The 23,492-nt window shown below is 43.9% G+C and overlaps 4 protein-coding genes across 4 annotated transcripts; all 4 read left to right on the forward strand.

Moving 5' to 3' along the window:
- On the forward strand, window positions 1-609 carry LOC145911927 (uncharacterized). Its single transcript, XM_082999359.1, has one exon. It carries the CDS (start codon window positions 1-3, stop codon window positions 607-609), a length of 609 nt encoding a protein of 202 aa, XP_082855485.1.
- Window positions 610-974: 365 nt separating this feature from the next.
- On the forward strand, window positions 975-1,757 carry LOC145911928 (uncharacterized). Its single transcript, XM_082999361.1, has one exon. It carries the CDS (start codon window positions 975-977, stop codon window positions 1,755-1,757), a length of 783 nt encoding a protein of 260 aa, XP_082855487.1.
- A 16,220-nt stretch (window positions 1,758-17,977) lies between these two features.
- LOC145911929 (uncharacterized) lies at window positions 17,978-18,925 on the forward strand. The gene has a single exon (XM_082999362.1). It carries the CDS (start codon window positions 17,978-17,980, stop codon window positions 18,923-18,925), a length of 948 nt encoding a protein of 315 aa, XP_082855488.1.
- Window positions 18,926-19,777: 852 nt separating this feature from the next.
- On the forward strand, window positions 19,778-20,341 carry LOC145911930 (protein FAM200C-like). The gene has a single exon (XM_082999363.1). It carries the CDS (start codon window positions 19,778-19,780, stop codon window positions 20,339-20,341), a length of 564 nt encoding a protein of 187 aa, XP_082855489.1.
- Window positions 20,342-23,492: the final 3,151 nt, after the last annotated feature.

The following is a 23,492-nucleotide window of genomic DNA, read 5'->3' on the forward strand; positions in this document are numbered from 1 at the left end:
ATGATTATTCAGGAATTGGACTATGACGTAGACAATGTGTGGTTTTGGTCTGATTCCACCACGGTGTTGCACTACATTCACAATTCTTCACGCCGTTTTCAGACCTTTGTTGCGAATCGAATCGCTGTAATTCACGAGCACTCGAAACCGTCGCAGTGGCGACATGTGGGGAGTAAGGATAATCCCGCCGACATTGCTTCGCGTGGGTTGATGCCCAGCGAATTTGAAAATGCCAGAACGTGGTCTAGGGGCCCAGAATTCCTGTGGAAAGGTCGGAAATTTTGGCCAGATCAACCGCATGTCCTTCCCGTGCTGGATGCAGATCTCGAATTAAAAGCACACACTGTTTGTACTGTGAATGTGACCGTTAACCAAATGCCTTTGCAGAGACTGTTGCAACATTTCTCCTCGTGGGTTACCTTACAAAAATCAGTTGCCTGGTTAACCCGCTTCAGAAATTGTCTGCTGTGGAAATACGGACGAAGGGAAGCTGCAGCTTTCACTGAAACCCCGAAATTTTGTTCGGTTGGTCTAACAGTTCAAGAGTTGGATCTGGCCACGAGAAATATCCTGCAATTGGTGCACGAGAAGCTTTTCCTGCTGATCTAGCGAATCTGGTAAACTGTACAAGTTTTGAAGAAAGAATTAAACACCATCGTGCAACGAGCTATGCGTCGTCGCTGTGCAAGCTCTACCCTTGTGTCGTCAACGGAATAATTAATGTTGGAGGAAGGTTACGAAAATCAGACTTGGATTTACAACAGAAACATCAGGTAATTCTGCCCCATCGCCACCATGTGACGGATTTAATCATAGACTATTATCACCGCTCTGAAGGACATAGCGGAACTCTACATGTGCTCGCGTCAGTGCGCGAGAAGTATTGGGTAGTTAAGGGACATTCAGCTGTACGGCGCGTCGTGCGTCAGTGTACAAGCTGCAAGCTGCGGCACGCCAAGGCAGGGTCGCAAATCATGGGTGCCTTACCAAAAGAACGGATTACCCCTGGAAACCCGCCATTCACCAACGTGGGGGTTGACTACATGGGGCCTTTTCTGGTAAAGGTGGGAAGGAGCCAAGAAAAAAGTTATGGTTGTGTTTTCACTTGTGTGTGCACTAGGGCTGTGCATATAGAGGTCGCTCACTCGCTTGACACTTCCTCGTTCATCAACGCTTTTCGAAGGTTTTCATGTCGAAGAGGTTCGCCTTCTGACGTGTTCAGTGACAACGGCACTAAATTTGTCGGGGCGGAACGTGAGCTTGGTAATGGCATTACCAATTGGAATCAAACTCACATACACAATCATCTGAGCCAGCAAAGAACCAACTGGCATTTCAACCCCCCGCTTGCAAGTAACCAGGGTGGAGTATGGGAGCGTGTCATTCGTTCCATACGCCGCGTTCTTCAAGCGATCGCGGGCAATGTTTCGTTGTCCGACGAGTCTTTGTGTACATTTCTTGCAGAAGTTGAACGAATACTGAATAACCGACCATTCGCCGCCGTTGGGGACGATGTTCGGGACCTACGAGCTCTCACTCCCAACATGTTGTTACTTGGTAAGACGGACTGTTCGCTCCCCCCAGACGAATTTGCGACGGCTACCGGAAATCATGGCGTACAGTCCAGTTGTTGGCCGACATGTTTTGGAAGAGATGGGTACGGGACTACCTTCCAACGTTGCAACTGCGCCACAAATGGGTCCGACAATCCGCAAACTTTGGAGTTGGCGACCTGGTTTTGGTCGTGGAATAGATGAACCCCCGGGGCGCTTGGCCGAAGGGCCTTATTGAGGAGGTGTACCCTGACGGAGAAGGGGCTGTTAGACGTGTTCGCGTACGTACTGCAAGAGCTGTTTACACGCGTGATGTGCGCAAGCTGTGCCTACTCGAGGCCGCTTGATAATTGTGTATATACCTGTGTTTCGTTATTGTCCATTGTTGTGTGAAATAACTTCGTTCCCACGTTTGTTATTTGGGGCCGGTATGTTACGGACAATACTCTCCCCAGCACGAAATAATTCTTTCCCGCCACCAAAGTGTTTTTGTTGTCGACGTCTTGTGACGTAATAAGCATGTACTATCTTACATTCTTCACTTTTCGGCCAGTGTAATGTTGAGGCTGGTGTAATGAGTCTGCATGTGCTTATAATATTCTTTTTGAATAGGTATGGTCAGAAAATCGTTTAAAATCACAATTTAGGAATCGATTTTAAACTGTCGGAATAAACGTGCATATTAAACTGGACCGACCTTATAGGCTACTACCAGTTGGAGGACTGTAAGGTGGAATTGAGGAAGTGCTCGAATTCTACAATTACTAATAATGAAGAAACAACCACTGTCAATCTTACAGATATTCGTGAATCATTGCAAAAAGATGATTACTGCCATACAAGTGCAAAACTGGACAAAATTATGAATGTTTTCCATTGTCCTTACTTGTTGATTTGTTGAATGAGCAAAGCTTTCTTTGCTTGTCAGGCCACAACTTATAATCCTGGTACTTTTGTAAAGGTATTTGTGCATCTTCTCAAGGGTAATGTAAAATGTAGCATGTTCAACAATTTAAATGTACTTTGACTTCCAGAGCCCTTTTTTTAAATAAATGCATTTCCACAACAGTTAGTCATTGTGCTAGCTGTGGACCTGGGAAAATGACACAAAAAATCATTGGATGTATTTCATCTCCAAAGCTATTATAGTTACCTAATCTGATGCAGTTATCTACACTGTGGAAAAAGCTATTGTGTTCACCAATTTGTACTACCATATATTGCATGACCATGCAAAAACTTTTATTTGGATATCTATGCATCCACAGCACTCTTGTCCACTTTCTAAGCTAAATTTCTGTGCAAAACTTACTAATGAAAGGTTACAATTAAAAAATGCAGTTCAACATAACATCCATGCTTAAAAGGATGAGAAGGGCCTTGCTAACCATCAAAAAAGAAAAATTTACGGAGGCTGTGAGTAATTGAGGACATTCATTTAAACACAGTGCTTACGCGCGTTAAATTGATAAAAAAAACTGCTGTTTACTGCGCAAAAAGCTACCAAAGCCTGCTGCAGTTACTATAGGCCTTACTTGGGCAATGTCAGTTAAGGACCACTTATTTTAATGGCCCAAAAATTCAGACGTTTTGCCCAAGTACTCGGCCTGCGTCATTTCCGTCACTTCAATATTTGGTCACATGGCCCAAAGGCCCGCCACTCGTCATACCAAATTTCTGTGCCGGGAAAAACGACTCGTCGATGCTGACGACATGCCCTGGGCCTCCAATGACACATGGATTCCGCAGCATGTCCTCTGTGCATACCTGGATGATGCCAGTGTAAATCTTGCAAATAAGTATTAAACAACCCATTTAAATGGAATAACCATCACCTCTCGGAGAAATCCACACCAATCGACAGAAATTTTGATCGATATTTCTGCCTCTTTTTCGATCGAATCCTGACTCCGGCACTCGGCCCAATAGAAAACATTGTCAGAAGTTGAACCATGGACAGGTTGCATCCTTCAAAGAACGATCCTGTCAGAATGGAGATTCGTTTTCGACATACCTGCAAGCATGAAGGCAAGTATAGGAAGTGTATGTTAATGCAACTTCTTCTGGGCATTTCCAAAATTTCGAGAAGACGGGAAATGCAAGTCAGACGATTTCAACCCAAACCCTTACTTGGTCCGGGCATCTCCTTATTAACCCATCTTTGCTTGCCCGAAGGCGTTGTTCCATCATCAGCGCACCAAAGACACAAGAGTGACTGTTGGCCAATAGCTCGTACTGCCGCGCAAATCGTCCACATGAAGCAAAGCTCCGCAGAGCGATAGTTGCCGAGCATTTACGCCTACCAACGAAATGAAGTTGATATTACCAAACAAGGTGATAGTTTCAACTTATGATTTGGCCAAATAAGGTAAAGTAAAAAGCCTTGCTGTGGCACTTTCATAACGCAGTAAATACAGATATGTATAAGTTTACAGACAGTCACCAAAAACTGGCCTAATACACCCAGGTATCCGTTGCAATCAACAATGTTTAAATATTGGTTGCTGTGTTTGTCTTCAAATGGCTTGAAATTTTCAACAAGTTAGCTACAATGCAGATGGAGATGACCTGTGAAAACAGATTTTCTTTAAGGCTTGTCGTTTTTCAAGTATTGAAACACGCAGTTACCACCGTGGCGCATTTTGCGCGTAGTGGGCGCATTGGTCGTGCCCTCTGGAAAAAGTTGATGCACGGCTGTCATTTGCTGTGCTTGCCTTCAAATGATTAGAAATTTTTAACAACTTAACTAGGAGATGACCTGTGGAAACAGTTTTCGTTTAAGTCTTGTCGCTTTTCTAATATTAAACCACGTAGTTAACACCGTAGCGCAGTAGGCGCGCAGACACTACATCTAAACCGAACCCTAACGCCGATCCTAACCCTAACCCTGGATATCTGTGGGGATATTAGTTCAAGCCTTTACGAGAGGTTACCATTAAAGGGTCGCGAATTGAAGGTGTTTGAGAGGCTTTCATCGCCGAAGACCAGACATCAACACCGATGGTCTGTTCTTGGACCTCAGTTCGGCCTGAGATGAAAACAGAGATCTGGGACCGAACACCGTGATCTGTGCTAACCCATGAGACCATCATCTATGAGATCATATTGTGATCTGTTAGACCGAAAAACACGATCTGCTTATTTGCGAAAAGAGTCGCAAATATATAGAGCGATATCAAAGACCAGACAGAGACAAAGAGATATTTGCTGCGATTACGCGACATGTTTCCATGTCGCGAGTTTTGTCCATGTATTTGGGCCATGTGACCAAATATGGATGTGACGCAAATGACACAGGCCGAGCACTTGGCCAAAACGGCTACTGACTTTGCCCAAGTAATTTTGGGCTATGTAGTAACTGCAGCAGGGTTTGGTAGCTTTTGCGCAGTAAACAGCAGTTTTTTTAATTAATTTAACGCGTGCAGCGTACAAATTGAATTCCCGGTCGCTGCTATAACTGAAGCTAAAGTCTGCTTGCGTGTTCTTGCTGTATAGGTTACTAAGTTCGACTCTGTGGCAGACTTGTTTATTAATTGAAAGACACGATTGCAGGTGGCTTAAGTTTAATTTGTTTCAAGCGCGTTTAACAAGAGTTTAACACGTGACTGAATTGCAGCGAATCAACTAACAAAAGAACATGCGAACGTTACAGCGCGATGGAGAGAATGATGAGCAACAGAGCAAACGATTACTTAGGGCGTTTTAAAACCAAGAGTCAGGAAAAACGTGGTTGTCCAGCAGAGTATCAGCAGCTTGATTTCAGCTCTGCAGGAAGGCTTAACTTCGCCTGCATCCTTTCCGTGTTGTGTTCCAGTGTTTAATTTCAAGAAACATGCGGCGTGGTCAGAACTAGGCCAGGGAAACATGCGGGTTGCCACACGCGCGGTAGCACTGTGTTTAAATGAATGTCCTCAATTACTCACAGCCTCCGTAAATTTTTCTTTTTTGATGAGTAGCAAAGCCTTTGTAAAATTTCTGTGCGCGTAACTTTCCATGTGAAGAAATTTCACAACAATAGAAACGTCATAATGCCCCTACCAAATGTATGATGAAAGGCTACTGCCAGTAGTCTTAATGTATGCCACGTGTTAAACTTGTCTGCGTGCAGTAAACTGTTTTGGTTGTTAAATATCTGTTGTGAATTGCAGTGAATTGACTCAAGTTGATAACTTAAATAGTGACTGCCTAACGTAAATTTACCTGGTGCAACCGAATGCTATTCGAAGTCGGTCCTTGTGCATCTTGTATTGGTGAGTTAAATATTGTCTGTTATGTTACATGTGTCACTGTTCGCTAATATATGTGTTTGTTTTGTTTAGTGAACGTGTCACAGATCGTTAACTGTGCCGCAGAATAAAAGAATACTGTTCTTTGCTATCGGTGCGGTCAAACCCCTGTGACTAAGGTTAGCTGGCCGTGGGGCCTGTTAAGTTAGCCGTGTTACATCGTTAACGAACTAGGAATCGTCAACAAGCGAAGGATCGACGATTGATTTGGTCACGACGGACATTGACACGCCGTGAAATTGCATCACAAGTAAACCGTATGACGGAAGATCAAGAAAACGAAATAGCAGAGGCTTTAAAGGCTCTACAAGAGCTACGCTTGCGCAGAGAGTCTTATGAAAAAGCCGCAAGATCTTTCAGCGCTACGTGAGTTCCTGCCCCAAGTAAATGCAAACTTTGATAAGCTAATTGAACTTTACTGAAATATGTCGGATAGTGATAAACTACCTGAGACAATCTCGCTTAAGCCTGATTATTGCCGAGACAAACAAGAATTCGATGAAAGGGTTGCAACGTGGATAACGAAGCTGCATGACCCGCAGCCTAGATCCTTTCCCCTACCAGTGTCACCAGTCGACGCGTTGTCTGTTCACTCGAGTAGAAATTCAACCTCTATACGAAGTGAAATTCGACGCAGTAAGGTGAAACTAAAGCTTGCGAAATTCACAAATGGCCGAAAATGTACAAAGGACCTCAGAAGAAGCAGATAGATTACGTCGTACGGCCGAGCTGGATGCAGATCGTGCACGTCGTATGGCCGAGCTGGAGGCAGAGCGAATTCGACGTTAGGCAGAGAATGAAGCCTGGCGCATCAACGAAGAATCGGAAAAAGCACGCTGCGCAAAGGCGCCACGATTTGCAACTCGCTGAAGCTGAAGTGGAGGCATGGGAGGAAGAGTCTACCGGTAATTCAAGGCTGGCGTCTGTTACAAAAGGTAGTTCAATTTCTATTCCTCGCCCACAATTACTGTCAAATGTTTTTCAACATACGAGCTCACAATTGCCGTCAAATGCTGTTCGGGGCTCGTGTCCACAAATTAGGTCAAATGCGCAACACATGGAAGACCTGTGAACGTGCCCGCACCACGCATCAAGAAGCATAGGACTGGTACGTTTGATGAAATCCCCCGTGCAGACGCAAATAGATGTTGCCCTAGTCCCCAAAATATCTCGTAATCTCTCGAAACTCCCGTTCAGCATGTGAAAGGACTGGGTTTCGATGTCCGCACAGATTGAGCATGACACTCCGCACAGATTGAGCAGAATGACAATCCTGCTTGTGCTACGATCCGAAGTCGAGTACAGCGCAAGTGTCAAAGCGTGTAGTGTGTACCGGAATGTCGCACCTGTCGTTGTTCGCCATGGGACCACTTCCATTGCCACGTACGCTTTCCTGGATCAGGGTTCTACCACAACGTTTTGTGAACGTAAGTTGGTAGACAAATTAGGTGCGTCTGGACGACCCAAACAAATTTTATTAAACACACTGACGACACCGCAAAAACTGTACACAATCGCAATTTCCGTGTCAGTCGAACCACTTGATGGAGGTGAGCAAATAAACTTGCCAGAAGTAGTAGTTGTTGAACAAATACCTGGGAAACCAAACAAGTTTACCACCTGGAAAACTCGGAAGATGCACCCATCGATAAGGAATCTGCAACTGTCTTGGGACTGTCACATTGTTGGTTGGTACTAGTGTACCTGTGGCACATCGCGTACAGTGCAGTCGTCCTGGAAACGACGAATGCCCAGATACCGTGAAGACGCCTCTTGGATGGTCTTTGCTGGGTCGATCGCTCGAGGCTGTCTGCAAACCTGCTGCAGATGCCAACTTTGCTTGCGTCATGGACACAGCCCATACCATGTTTCTAAGCGACGAAAGTGACTTGATACCCAAAGAAGAAGACGAATTGTTTGAAAGTCCTTTCTCCGTGGAGACATGATCACCAAGTTTTGCCTAACAATCTGAAGATGGCCATCAAAATATTGGAATCGTTGAAACGTTGATTTAGCAACGACGAGAAAATCCATCAGAAGTACACTGAGCAATTGCAAGCAACAATCGACAAAGGATTTGCTGAAGAAGTACCAGAGGCGGAACTGAAAACCAAACGTCGGACGTGGTACATACCTCATCATGGTGTTGTGAACCCTCACAAACCTGGTAAGTTGCGTGTTGTGTTTAATTGCGCAGCTCAATACCGTGGACTGTCTTTCAACTAAACGTTAATGCAAGGTCCTGATCTTGTCAACAGCCTACTTGGCGTTTTGTTGCGCTTCCGCAAGTCGCCAATTGCCTTGGTAGCTGACATTGAGGCCATGTTTTACCAAGTGCTAGTTGCCCCTCGTGATCGTGACAGTTTGCGTTTCCTTTTCCTTTGGTGGCCTGGTGGGAACCTGTCACACGAGCCTGTGCCCCACAGAATGAATGTACATCTCTTCGGGGCAACTTCGACTCCAAAGCTGCGCTACCTTTTGTTTACGTCAAACCGTTAGTGATTTTGGTAGTGAATTTGAACCCATTGTTGCCTTCACGGTTGAACGTAATTTCTACGTTGATGACGGCCTCACCACATCGGTGACAGATGTTGAAACTGGGTTGCAGCTTGTAGATGGTCTGCGCTCCTTGCTTAAGGTTGGTGGATTTCACTTGACCAAGTGGTTGTCAAACTGCAAGGAGATTCTCGGTCGCTTACCGGAAAATGAATTATCAATGGCTTTGCAGGTGCGCCCACTGGACGCTGAATTAAAAGAGCGTGTGCTTTGTATACAGTGGAATGTTCATGCCGACTCATTTCTGTTTGCTGTTTCGTTGCCAATGAAGCCGCGCACTCGTCAAGGCCTCTTGTCAACTATGAATTCTCTATTCGATTTATTGGGTTTTGTTACCCCACGTCGTGTTGCGAGCCCGGCTCTTTTATAGGAGCTTGTGCAAGCAAGAAATTGAATGGGACGAAGAGATGCCTGCTAAGGACTTACGGAAATGGGAGAAGTGGTTAGTCTGCTTACACAGCCTGCAAGAAATTCCATGTTCATTCGGTTTTGGTGTCAGCGCCAATTTGACAAGAAGTCAACTTCATGTGTTTGCTGACGCATCCAAAGAAGCCTACGGAGCTGTGTGCTACCTCCGATCAACGAATAAAGAAAGCGAAGTGACCTGTACCTTAGTTATGAGTAAATGTCGCCTAACACTCCAGGGTAAAAATTCTATTCCACGGTTGGAATTGATAGCCGCTGTTCTGGCTGTGAACGTGGAATTGATTGTCAGAAAGGAAATATGTTTGGACCTGCGTCCCTCTATATTTTGAACTGATACGTCTGTGGTGCTGCAAAGCATTAAAAATGATAAACCAAGATTTCCTTTGTTTGTCTCTCGTCGTTTGGCTATGATCGAGAAGAATACCTGTGTGAAGAACTGGAAAGATGTTCCGACGACGGAAAATTCTGCTGATTTGGCTTCGAGGGGAGTCCCATCCGATGCCCTGGTGAGGAGTGAATTGTGGTTTGACGGACTGTCGTTTCTCAAGAAGACGCCCGACTGCTGGCCAAATATGTTTGGTGACGCTGCTAATGTATTTGATAAGAAACCTTGTGGTGTGTTTACTGTGGTAGAGAAATGTCCTCCCACAGATGTTTTAATAACGAAAATCAGACTTGGATTTACAACAGAAACATCAGGTAATTCTGCCCCATCGCCACCATGTGACGGATTTAATCATAGACTATTATCACCGCTCTGAAGGACATAGCGGAACTCTACATGTGCTCGCGTCAGTGCGCGAGAAGTATTGGGTAGTTAAGGGACATTCAGCTGTACGGCGCGTCGTGCGTCAGTGTACAAGCTGCAAGCTGCGGCACGCCAAGGCAGGGTCGCAAATCATGGGTGCCTTACCAAAAGAACGGATTACCCCTGGAAACCCGCCATTCACCAACGTGGGGGTTGACTACATGGGGCCTTTTCTGGTAAAGGTGGGAAGGAGCCAAGAAAAAAGTTATGGTTGTGTTTTCACTTGTGTGTGCACTAGGGCTGTGCATATAGAGGTCGCTCACTCGCTTGACACTTCCTCGTTCATCAACGCTTTTCGAAGGTTTTCATGTCGAAGAGGTTCGCCTTCTGACGTGTTCAGTGACAACGGCACTAAATTTGTCGGGGCGGAACGTGAGCTTGGTAATGGCATTACCAATTGGAATCAAACTCACATACACAATCATCTGAGCCAGCAAAGAACCAACTGGCATTTCAACCCCCCGCTTGCAAGTAACCAGGGTGGAGTATGGGAGCGTGTCATTCGTTCCATACGCCGCGTTCTTCAAGCGATCGCGGGCAATGTTTCGTTGTCCGACGAGTCTTTGTGTACATTTCTTGCAGAAGTTGAACGAATACTGAATAACCGACCATTCGCCGCCGTTGGGGACGATGTTCGGGACCTACGAGCTCTCACTCCCAACATGTTGTTACTTGGTAAGACGGACTGTTCGCTCCCCCCAGACGAATTTGCGACGGCTACCGGAAATCATGGCGTACAGTCCAGTTGTTGGCCGACATGTTTTGGAAGAGATGGGTACGGGACTACCTTCCAACGTTGCAACTGCGCCACAAATGGGTCCGACAATCCGCAAACTTTGGAGTTGGCGACCTGGTTTTGGTCGTGGAATAGATGAACCCCCGGGGCGCTTGGCCGAAGGGCCTTATTGAGGAGGTGTACCCTGACGGAGAAGGGGCTGTTAGACGTGTTCGCGTACGTACTGCAAGAGCTGTTTACACGCGTGATGTGCGCAAGCTGTGCCTACTCGAGGCCGCTTGATAATTGTGTATATACCTGTGTTTCGTTATTGTCCATTGTTGTGTGAAATAACTTCATTCCCACGTTTGTTATTTGGGGCCGGTATGTTACGGACAATACTCTCCCCAGCACGAAATAATTCTTTCCCGCCACCAAAGTGTTTTTGTTGTCGACGTCTTGTGACGTAATAAGCATGTACTATCTTACATTCTTCACTTTTCGGCCAGTGTAATGTTGAGGCTGGTGTAATGAGTCTGCATGTGCTTATAATATTCTTTTTGAATAGGTATGGTCAGAAAATCGTTTAAAATCACAATTTAGGAATCGATTTTAAACTGTCGGAATAAACGTGCATATTAAACTGGACCGACCTTATAGGCTACTACCAGTTGGAGGACTGTAAGGTGGAATTGAGGAAGTGCTCGAATTCTACAATTACTAATAATGAAGAAACAACCACTGTCAATCTTACAGATATTCGTGAATCATTGCAAAAAGATGATTACTGCCATACAAGTGCAAAACTGGACATAATTATGAATGTTTTCCATTGTCCTTACTTGTTGATTTGTTGAATGAGCAAAGCTTTCTTTGCTTGTCAGGCCACAACTTATAATCCTGGTACTTTTGTAAAGGTATTTGTGCATCTTCTCAAGGGTAATGTAAAATGTAGCATGTTCAACAATTTAAATGTACTTTGACTTCCAGAGCCCTTTTTTTAAATAAATGCATTTCCACAACAGTTAGTCATTGTGCTAGCTGTGGACCTGGGAAAATGACACAAAAAATCATTGGATGTATTTCATCTCCAAAGCTATTATAGTTACCTAATCTGATGCAGTTATCTACACTGTGGAAAAAGCTATTGTGTTCACCAATTTGTACTACCATATATTGCATGACCATGCAAAAACTTTTATTTGGATATCTATGCATCCACAGCACTCTTGTCCACTTTCTAAGCTAAATTTCTGTGCAAAACTTACTAATGAAAGGTTACAATTAAAAAATGCAGTTCAACATAACATCCATGCTTAAAAGGATGAGAAGGGCCTTGCTAACCATCAAAAAAGAAAAATTTACGGAGGCTGTGAGTAATTGAGGACATTCATTTAAACACAGTGCTTACGCGCGTTAAATTGATAAAAAAAACTGCTGTTTACTGCGCAAAAAGCTACCAAAGCCTGCTGCAGTTACTATAGGCCTTACTTGGGCAATGTCAGTTAAGGACCACTTATTTTAATGGCCCAAAAATTCAGACGTTTTGCCCAAGTACTCGGCCTGCGTCATTTCCGTCACTTCAATATTTGGTCACATGGCCCAAAGGCCCGCCACTCGTCATACCAAATTTCTGTGCCGGGAAAAACGACTCGTCGATGCTGACGACATGCCCTGGGCCTCCAATGACACATGGATTCCGCAGCATGTCCTCTGTGCATACCTGGATGATGCCAGTGTAAATCTTGCAAATAAGTATTAAACAACCCATTTAAATGGAATAACCATCACCTCTCGGAGAAATCCACACCAATCGACAGAAATTTTGATCGATATTTCTGCCTCTTTTTCGATCGAATCCTGACTCCGGCACTCGGCCCAATAGAAAAAATTGTCAGAAGTTGAACCATGGACAGGTTGCATCCTTCAAAGAACGATCCTGTCAGAATGGAGATTCGTTTTCGACATACCTGCAAGCATGAAGGCAAGTATAGGAAGTGTATGTTAATGCAACTTCTTCTGGGCATTTCCAAAATTTCGAGAAGACGGGAAATGCAAGTCAGACGATTTCAACCCAAACCCTTACTTGGTCCGGGCATCTCCTTATTAACCCATCTTTGCTTGCCCGAAGGCGTTGTTCCATCATCAGCGCACCAAAGACACAAGAGTGACTGTTGGCCAATAGCTCGTACTGCCGCGCAAATCGTCCACATGAAGCAAAGCTCCGCAGAGCGATAGTTGCCGAGCATTTACGCCTACCAACGAAATGAAGTTGATATTACCAAACAAGGTGATAGTTTCAACTTATGATTTGGCCAAATAAGGTAAAGTAAAAAGCCTTGCTGTGGCACTTTCATAACGCAGTAAATACAGATATGTATAAGTTTACAGACAGTCACCAAAAACTGGCCTAATACACCCAGGTATCCGTTGCAATCAACAATGTTTAAATATTGGTTGCTGTGTTTGTCTTCAAATGGCTTGAAATTTTCAACAAGTTAGCTACAATGCAGATGGAGATGACCTGTGAAAACAGATTTTCTTTAAGGCTTGTCGTTTTTCAAGTATTGAAACACGCAGTTACCACCGTGGCGCATTTTGCGCGTAGTGGGCGCATTGGTCGTGCCCTCTGGAAAAAGTTGATGCACGGCTGTCATTTGCTGTGCTTGCCTTCAAATGATTAGAAATTTTTAACAACTTAACTAGGAGATGACCTGTGGAAACAGTTTTCGTTTAAGTCTTGTCGCTTTTCTAATATTAAACCACGTAGTTAACACCGTAGCGCAGTAGGCGCGCAGACACTACATCTAAACCGAACCCTAACGCCGATCCTAACCCTAACCCTGGATATCTGTGGGGATATTAGTTCAAGCCTTTACGAGAGGTTACCATTAAAGGGTCGCGAATTGAAGGTGTTTGAGAGGCTTTCATCGCCGAAGACCAGACATCAACACCGATGGTCTGTTCTTGGACCTCAGTTCGGCCTGAGATGAAAACAGAGATCTGGGACCGAACACCGTGATCTGTGCTAACCCATGAGACCATCATCTATGAGATCATATTGTGATCTGTTAGACCGAAAAACACGATCTGCTTATTTGCGAAAAGAGTCGCAAATATATAGAGCGATATCAAAGACCAGACAGAGACAAAGAGATATTTGCTGCGATTACGCGACATGTTTCCATGTCGCGAGTTTTGTCCATGTATTTGGGCCATGTGACCAAATATGGATGTGACGCAAATGACACAGGCCGAGCACTTGGCCAAAACGGCTACTGACTTTGCCCAAGTAATTTTGGGCTATGTAGTAACTGCAGCAGGGTTTGGTAGCTTTTGCGCAGTAAACAGCAGTTTTTTTAATTAATTTAACGCGTGCAGCGTACAAATTGAATTCCCGGTCGCTGCTATAACTGAAGCTAAAGTCTGCTTGCGTGTTCTTGCTGTATAGGTTACTAAGTTCGACTCTGTGGCAGACTTGTTTATTAATTGAAAGACACGATTGCAGGTGGCTTAAGTTTAATTTGTTTCAAGCGCGTTTAACAAGAGTTTAACACGTGACTGAATTGCAGCGAATCAACTAACAAAAGAACATGCGAACGTTACAGCGCGATGGAGAGAATGATGAGCAACAGAGCAAACGATTACTTAGGGCGTTTTAAAACCAAGAGTCAGGAAAAACGTGGTCGTCCAGCAGAGTATCAGCAGCTTGATTTCAGCTCTGCAGGAAGGCTTAACTTCGCCTGCATCCTTTCCGTGTTGTGTTCCAGTGTTTAATTTCAAGAAACATGCGGCGTGGTCAGAACTAGGCCAGGGAAACATGCGGGTTGCCACACGCGCGGTAGCACTGTGTTTAAATGAATGTCCTCAATTACTCACAGCCTCCGTAAATTTTTCTTTTTTGATGAGTAGCAAAGCCTTTGTAAAATTTCTGTGCGCGTAACTTTCCATGTGAAGAAATTTCACAACAATAGAAACGTCATAATGCCCCTACCAAATGTATGATGAAAGGCTACTGCCAGTAGTCTTAATGTATGCCACGTGTTAAACTTGTCTGCGTGCAGTAAACTGTTTTGGTTGTTAAATATCTGTTGTGAATTGCAGTGAATTGACTCAAGTTGATAACTTAAATAGTGACTGCCTAACGTAAATTTACCTGGTGCAACCGAATGCTATTCGAAGTCGGTCCTTGTGCATCTTGTATTGGTGAGTTAAATATTGTCTGTTATGTTACATGTGTCACTGTTCGCTAATATATGTGTTTGTTTTGTTTAGTGAACGTGTCACAGATCGTTAACTGTGCCGCAGAATAAAAGAATACTGTTCTTTGCTATCGGTGCGGTCAAACCCCTGTGACTAAGGTTAGCTGGCCGTGGGGCCTGTTAAGTTAGCCGTGTTACATCGTTAACGAACTAGGAATCGTCAACAAGCGAAGGATCGACGATTGATTTGGTCACGACGGACATTGACACGCCGTGAAATTGCATCACAAGTAAACCGTATGACGGAAGATCAAGAAAACGAAATAGCAGAGGCTTTAAAGGCTCTACAAGATAGCTACGCTTGCGCAGAGAGTCTTATGAAAAAGCCGCAAGATCTTTCAGCGCTACGTGAGTTCCTGCCCCAAGTAAATGCAAACTTTGATAAGCTAATTGAACTTTACTGAAATATGTCGGATAGTGATAAACTACCTGAGACAATCTCGCTTAAGCCTGATTATTGCCGAGACAAACAAGAATTCGATGAAAGGGTTGCAACGTGGATAACGAAGCTGCATGACCCGCAGCCTAGATCCTTTCCCCTACCAGTGTCACCAGTCGACGCGTTGTCTGTTCACTCGAGTAGAAATTCAACCTCTATACGAAGTGAAATTCGACGCAGTAAGGTGAAACTAAAGCTTGCGAAATTCACAAATGGCCGAAAATGTACAAAGGACCTCAGAAGAAGCAGATAGATTACGTCGTACGGCCGAGCTGGATGCAGATCGTGCACGTCGTATGGCCGAGCTGGAGGCAGAGCGAATTCGACGTTAGGCAGAGAATGAAGCCTGGCGCATCAACGAAGAATCGGAAAAAGCACGCTGCGCAAAGGCGCCACGATTTGCAACTCGCTGAAGCTGAAGTGGAGGCATGGGAGGAAGAGTCTACCGGTAATTCAAGGCTGGCGTCTGTTACAAAAGGTAGTTCAATTTCTATTCCTCGCCCACAATTACTGTCAAATGTTTTTCAACATACGAGCTCACAATTGCCGTCAAATGCTGTTCGGGGCTCGTGTCCACAAATTAGGTCAAATGCGCAACACATGGAAGACCTGTGAACGTGCCCGCACCACGCATCAAGAAGCATAGGACTGGTACGTTTGATGAAATCCCCCGTGCAGACGCAAATAGATGTTGCCCTAGTCCCCAAAATATCTCGTAATCTCTCGAAACTCCCGTTCAGCATGCGAAAGGACTGGGTTTCGATGTCCGCACAGATTGAGCATGACACTCCGCACAGATTGAGCAGAATGACAATCCTGCTTGTGCTACGATCCGAAGTCGAGTACAGCGCAAGTGTCAAAGCGTGTAGTGTGTACCGGAATGTCGCACCTGTCGTTGTTCGCCATGGGACCACTTCCATTGCCACGTACGCTTTCCTGGATCAGGGTTCTACCACAACGTTTTGTGAACGTAAGTTGGTAGACAAATTAGGTGCGTCTGGACGACCCAAACAAATTTTATTAAACACACTGACGACACCGCAAAAACTGTACACAATCGCAATTTCCGTGTCAGTCGAACCACTTGATGGAGGTGAGCAAATAAACTTGCCAGAAGTAGTAGTTGTTGAACAAATACCTGGGAAACCAAACAAGTTTACCACCTGGAAAACTCGGAAGATGCACCCATCGATAAGGAATCTGCAACTGTCTTGGGACTGTCACATTGTTGGTTGGTACTAATGTACCTGTGGCACATCGCGTACAGTGCAGTCGTCCTGGAAACGACGAATGCCCAGATACCGTGAAGACGCCTCTTGGATGGTCTTTGCTGGGTCGATCGCTCGAGGCTGTCTGCAAACCTGCTGCAGATGCCAACTTTGCTTGCGTCATGGACACAGCCCATACCATGTTTCTAAGCGACGAAAGTGACTTGATACCCAAAGAAGAAGACGAATTGTTTGAAAGTCCTTTCTCCGTGGAGACATGATCACCAAGTTTTGCCTAACAATCTGAAGATGGCCATCAAAATATTGGAATCGTTGAAACGTTGATTTAGCAACGACGAGAAAATCCATCAGAAGTACACTGAGCAATTGCAAGCAACAATCGACAAAGGATTTGCTGAAGAAGTACCAGAGGCGGAACTGAAAACCAAACGTCGGACGTGGTACATACCTCATCATGGTGTTGTGAACCCTCACAAACCTGGTAAGTTGCGTGTTGTGTTTAATTGCGCAGCTCAATACCGTGGACTGTCTTTCAACTAAACGTTAATGCAAGGTCCTGATCTTGTCAACAGCCTACTTGGCGTTTTGTTGCGCTTCCGCAAGTCGCCAATTGCCTTGGTAGCTGACATTGAGGCCATGTTTTACCAAGTGCTAGTTGCCCCTCGTGATCGTGACAGTTTGCGTTTCCTTTTCCTTTGGTGGCCTGGTGGGAACCTGTCACACGAGCCTGTGCCCCACAGAATGAATGTACATCTCTTCGGGGCAACTTCGACTCCAAAGCTGCGCTACCTTTTGTTTACGTCAAACCGTTAGTGATTTTGGTAGTGAATTTGAACCCATTGTTGCCTTCACGGTTGAACGTAATTTCTACGTTGATGACGGCCTCACCACATCGGTGACAGATGTTGAAACTGGGTTGCAGCTTGTAGATGGTCTGCGCTCCTTGCTTAAGGTTGGTGGATTTCACTTGACCAAGTGGTTGTCAAACTGCAAGGAGATTCTCGGTCGCTTACCGGAAAATGAATTATCAATGGCTTTGCAGGTGCGCCCACTGGACGCTGAATTAAAAGAGCGTGTGCTTTGTATACAGTGGAATGTTCATGCCGACTCATTTCTGTTTGCTGTTTCGTTGCCAATGAAGCCGCGCACTCGTCAAGGCCTCTTGTCAACTATGAATTCTCTATTCGATTTATTGGGTTTTGTTACCCCACGTCGTGTTGCGAGCCCGGCTCATTTATAGGAGCTTGTGCAAGCAAGAAATTGAATGGGACGAAGAGATGCCTGCTAAGGACTTACGGAAATGGGAGAAGTGGTTAGTCTGCTTACACAGCCTGCAAGAAATTCCATGTTCATTCGGTTTTGGTGTCAGCGCCAATTTGACAAGAAGTCAACTTCATGTGTTTGCTGACGCATCCAAAGAAGCCTACGGAGCTGTGTGCTACCTCCGATCAACGAATAAAGAAAGCGAAGTGACCTGTACCTTAGTTATGAGTAAATGTCGCCTAACACTCCAGGGTAAAAATTCTATTCCACGGTTGGAATTGATAGCCGCTGTTCTGGCTGTGAACGTGGAATTGATTGTCAGAAAGGAAATATGTTTGGACCTGCGTCCCTCTATATTTTGAACTGATACGTCTGTGGTGCTGCAAAGCATTAAAAATGATAAACCAAGATTTCCTTTGTTTGTCTCTCGTCGTTTGGCTATGATCGAGAAGAATACCTGTGTGAAGAACTGGAAAGATGTTCCGACGACGGAAAATTCTGCTGATTTGGCTTCGAGGGGAGTCCCATCCGATGCCCTGGTGAGGAGTGAATTGTGGTTTGACGGACTGTCGTTTCTCAAGAAGACGCCCGACTGCTGGCCAAATATGTTTGGTGACGCTGCTAATGTATTTGATAAGAAACCTTGTGGTGTGTTTACTGTGGTAGAGAAATGTCCTCCCACAGATGTTTTAATAACGAAATTTTCTTCGTTGTATCAACTTAAACGTGCCGCTGCATGGTTTTTGCGTTTGAAGGCAATTCTGCGAAGTGCGACAACCGCGAGATTTGGCTCCTCGGCCCTGAGAGTTGATGAGCTGCAGACGACTGAAGCCGAGTTGGTTAAATACGTGCAACGAGGTCATTTCTCACAATGGATGATAGCAATTACCCCAGATGGAAACTTGAAGAAACCAAGCAAGTCATCGGCAGTATTTCGTATGGATCCTGTGATGATTGATGGGACGCTTAGTGTTGGCGGTCGTTTGGAAAAGGCGCCTATTCCTTTTGAGGCCGGACATTGTGCCATTTTGCCTCACAACTCGTACCTGACTGAATTGCTAATTTCCCATTTCCATGTAGAGTGTGGATATTCTGGCGTGAACCACATTCTGTCCCAGATGGACCAACGCTATTGGATCGTTAAAGGTGCAGTGGTGGTGCGACGTGTTCTCCGCGCATGTTTGGTATGCTGGCGTCGTAACGCAAAGCCTGAAGGGCAAATTATGTCCAATTTGCCGCCAGCTCGCCTGCAAATGAATGAATTTCCCTTTGCATTTACAGGAGTCGATTATTTCGGACCTCTAGTCGTCAGGCAAAGGCGCTGCGAAGTTAAGAGATGGGGTTGTCTCTTTACATGCCTAACTCCAAGAGCAATTCACCTCGAATAGGCATATGACCTAAGCACCGATACCTTTATATATGCCTTTCGCAGATTTATTGCTCGTCACGGCGAAGCGCTGCAAATTTATTCCGACAACGGCACGAATTTTGTGGGTGCTGCGCGTGTTCTTCGTGACGCCGTACGAAAATGGAACCAGAAACAAATAGAAGAGTTCTTCAAAAGGAAAGAAGTTTAGTGGCACTTTAACCCACCTGGTGCAAGTCACATGGGAGGTGCCTGGGAAAGGATGATTCGGTCTGTTCGACGCATTCTCTCCCTCCTGACCAACGAACGAGTCCTCAATGATGATCAACTGCAAACGTTTCTGCTTGAGGCGGAATCAATTTTCAACTCGCGTCCCCTGACTCACTTCTGTAATGCAACAATGAACGTTAACAATCACATTATTTAATTAGCGCAAGCTGTAAAGCGCTGAGAAGTTTCGCCTAATTGTAGAATAGATGCATAAAGAATATTATCTTTTGCATTGCACGCATAATATGTCAACAAAGAAAAGAAAATGGTAGGAAGATTATGTCAGGTACGGATTTACTTGCACAACCGAGTCGGATGGAACTCAGCGACCAAAGTGCTTCCTTTGCTATTCCAAGTTAAGTAATTCCAGCCTTGCACCAGCAAAATTACGAGAACATTTCACCAAAGTTCACAGTACAGGGAAGTTTAAAGACGCCACAATGGATCAATTTAAAGAAAAGAGAGCTCGATTTGATTCGAATGCTTCCATTACATGTCATGGGTTTGTACCAATTGACAAACTAATTCTCACCGCATCATATAAAGTTGCATACCTTATTGCAAAGCAGGGAAAACCACATACAATAGGTGAGAAACTAACATTATGTTGGGAAAAGCAGCAAAGGACAAACTGTCTCTAGTTCCACTATCTAATGATGTTGTCAGCAGCCGAATAAATGACATGCGTGGCGACATTTTGAATCAAGTGATAGTGGATTTAAAAACAAGTCCACTACCGTTCAGTTTACAGCATGACGAATCAACCGATGTCGCAAATTTTTGCCAGCTCCTCTCATTTGTGCGGTATGTTAAAGGATTACAAGTAATGGAGGAGTTTTTATTCTGCAAACCCCTTGAAAAAACCTCTAAGGCAGCCGACGTGAAAATGGTTTTGGACTTTGAGAGCAATGGTCTGTCGTGGAGTATGGTTTCCTCTGTGAGCACCGATGAGGCTCCTGCTATGATAGGGTGCAAGTCTGGCTTCAGTGGCTTGATTAAAAGAGAAGCTCCACATATTATTTTTACACATTGTGTTTTGCACAGACACGCACTCGTATCAAAAACTCTGCCTCCAATGCTCGCTGAAGTTCTCAAAATTTTTGTTGAAACCATAAGTTACGTGCGAGAATTTAATCATCGCATTTTATGCAGCTGTGTAAACAAATAGATGTTCCTGGAGGGAACCAAGAATGGTGCAGTAACATGTAAAGATGGCGTCCTGGAACTGCCAGTAAAACCCTCGGATTTTCCAGCGACCCCGGCAAACGAAGAACAATTTAAAGTTCTTTGGCTATCTCGGGGCAAAGTTGTAAGTCGAGTATTTGATTTGCGCAATGAAGTGTCCAAGTTTTTACAAGAACAAAACCACCGACATTCAACACATTTCGAGGATTCAACAATTATTTTTCCCCGGCTTATTTGGCAGACATCTTTGGCGAACTAAACCACCTTAATTGTCAAATGCAAGGAGGTGGAATAAATAGAAGCTCAAGAGAAGCTAAACGCTTTCCGAAAGAAATTGCAAGTGTGGGTGAGGCGAACAAAAAATGACAACTTTGCTAACTTTCCACTTATGGACGAGCTTTTGAGCAGCACCGATACTGTGCCTAACGACCATGATAGTGATGATCAACTGCAGGAATTGAAAAAATCGTTTGAGCATTATTTCCCCGACCAACGTCAATATCCAGCATGGATACGACAACCATTTACGTTCGACATTGCGAGTGCTGATATAAACAATCAGTATATTGATGAAATCATTGAGCTTCAGGAAAATTCGATTCAAAAGCACACCTTCAACGCAACAAATCTTTACACGTTTTGGTGCCATCAAATTCATTCATATCCCAACATCGCTATAAATTTGCTCTCGGGGTTCTCACGCCATTTGTTACAACCTATCTCTGCGAGCAGGCATTTTCCATTCTAGTTGACATTAAAACGAAACAACGTAATAGACTAGCATGTGAAGGTGATCTAAGGGTCGCACTTTCGGAAACAAAGTCACGAATCGCTTGTATTGTTGACAACAAGCAGCAAAAGACCCATTGATGAAATTAAAACTGTGTTTGGAAGTTTCATTACATTTTTTGCAGTTTTTGCTTATCGTGTTACTTATTGGGTTCGGCAAATGCTTGGATAAAATCGTAGGGGTTCGGTCAGTTAAAAAGGTTAAGAAGCACTGGTCTAAGGAATCGCCATCGTCATCATTCTGAAACCACATTGTACACACTTCAGGTGTGACAGCTGCCAAATTTTCTTTTGTCTGTAGACTTTGTGCACTGTTTGGAAAGCTAAGGCAATTTTTCTTCATTCTGCCCACCTTGCGCTGGGTTGAAAAAAAAAGTTTTTGACTATCAAATAGTTTATTTGAAGGGATGCGTTTTCCCGGAGGATAGTTTCTGGTGGTCTAATTGATTTTCCTACAGCTAGTGCTGATTTTACATCCTTCCACATTGCGTTTAGGCATTCCTTGTTATATATGGATGTTACCAAGTCACTTAGCGAATTGAGATCGTTTTGAAAGTGAGACTTTAAATCATTTGATCGTTTTATGGTGCCGACAGTGGTTTCTAAAATACCTTCCAGATATTTAAAAGAATTTTGCTCAAAAACGAAATCTGCCTTCTGTTTCAGCTAATCTGCTCAAAACATGAAACGAGCGTGTTTGGTCATTTATTGCGGTCTGTCAACCAATTGCAAGAAAACGTATCCGCATGTGAAAGAATGAAGTTCTTGTAGCATTGTTACGTCACTTAGACTGTATGACGCAGTAGTATGCCTGAGTGATTTTGAAATGTTACAGATAGGTATTTAAAACGTTTAGCACACTTGCGTAGACAAGTCGGGTCACGAGAGAATTGATGTTTTGAAAAGGAAGAAAGCAAATCCCTTCTTCTTCTCTCTCTCTCTCTCTCTCTCTCACATGATGCGGCTGAGCTTTCTTGGCGGTAACTTAACGAATCAACAGTTCGTCTGCCCTATTCCATCCATCCAGGATGTGAGGCATCAAGCAGAAGTAGGAGTTTTTCATAATTAAATTTTTGTAGAATTAAAAACTTTTTTGTCATTATTAATAGCTTGCAATTTCGCAGGTTTCTTACATTAAAAACTTCACATCTTATATACATAAAAATGTATTTATAATCTATACATGTACAAAATGCCCATTTAACACAATAAATTCGTGACTAACCGTAAATCCATCTCACTCATCTCTAATAAAAATTAACTAAAAATTACCCAAACTAATGTAATAACCTAAATTAATTATCTAAACGCCTATATTTATACAAAACTTTAAAAAAGTACAACGGCCACGATACCAGGCCAGACAACGCGCCAAGAAAGAAAGCTCAACCGCATCAAAATGTGAGAGAGAGAGAGAAGACTTGCCTTCTTCCATTTCAAAACATCAATTCTCTCGTGACCCGACTTGTCTACGTAAGTGTGCTAAACATTTAAAACAGATGTTGTATCGCTATTTAGCACGTACATGGCTGAAGACAGAATTACGGATTTATTTATTTTTGAAATAATAACGGTACTACAGAAGTGTACTGCGGGAAGTTTTGAAGACTTTTAACTCGCCTGTCTTTCGCTTTTTATCAGATCTTCTTTCAAAATGTACAACACAAATTTTGCCATCCAGCGTATTTTTTTGAAAAAGGGAAAAACAAAATTACACCCAGGTTCCAAATTACACTATTCTCCCCGTATTGTTGCATTACTATGAATGAAGCGCAGTAGAGTACATCATCAAGTGTGATGTGTTATATCCCCCGTGTTTGTGTGCTGGTCGCTAAATCTGTTTATTGTTTAGGTTAAGGTAGGGCAAGAGACATAGTTTGCTACTTTCCTGGAGTTAGTGATGATCTTGATCCAGTGGTCGGATTCAGGTGCGAACCGGTTGATAACAACCGCACTATGTGTAGGCCTATGTTCCACTTCGAGCACTGTATTCCCGCGGTTACTGTGACACGCTGCTAGTGAGGAACCGATGCTAACATATTTAAATTCAACCACTGTCTTGATCGCACACGAAAGGTTGAAGTTACGGATCAAGTAGAGTTTCACAGCCACACGTACTGTCTACAGAAAATGGCTATTTTTTGGGGGCGGAATAGTTTTGTTAGCCCCGAATAATTTTATTCTACACGAAAATGTATGACATTTATAATTTTTTAATTTTTTTTTATGCACAATCGTTTTTAGTAGGCTGCTACTTACTTTTACCAAAATAATTTCACAGTTGTGGTAATTTGTGTACATTTGTGGTTTTGGCATAGAGACCAAGTAAAGCTGCTTCTGCCTTC

This window comes from Ascidia mentula, chromosome 8 (assembly GCF_947561715.1).
Source record: "Ascidia mentula chromosome 8, kaAscMent1.1, whole genome shotgun sequence".
NCBI classification, from domain to species: Eukaryota; Metazoa; Chordata; class Ascidiacea; order Phlebobranchia; family Ascidiidae; genus Ascidia; species Ascidia mentula.

Bases quoted from the DNA above. Each gene is read 5' to 3' on its own strand.
- LOC145911930 (XM_082999363.1), top strand. From the start codon at position 19,778: ATGTTGGGAAAAGCAGCAAAGGACAAACTGTCTCTAGTTCCACTATCT.
- LOC145911927 (XM_082999359.1), top strand. From the start codon at position 1: ATGATTATTCAGGAATTGGACTATGACGTAGACAATGTGTGGTTTTGG.
- LOC145911929 (XM_082999362.1), top strand. From the start codon at position 17,978: ATGATCGAGAAGAATACCTGTGTGAAGAACTGGAAAGATGTTCCGACG.
- LOC145911928 (XM_082999361.1), top strand. From the start codon at position 975: ATGGGTGCCTTACCAAAAGAACGGATTACCCCTGGAAACCCGCCATTC.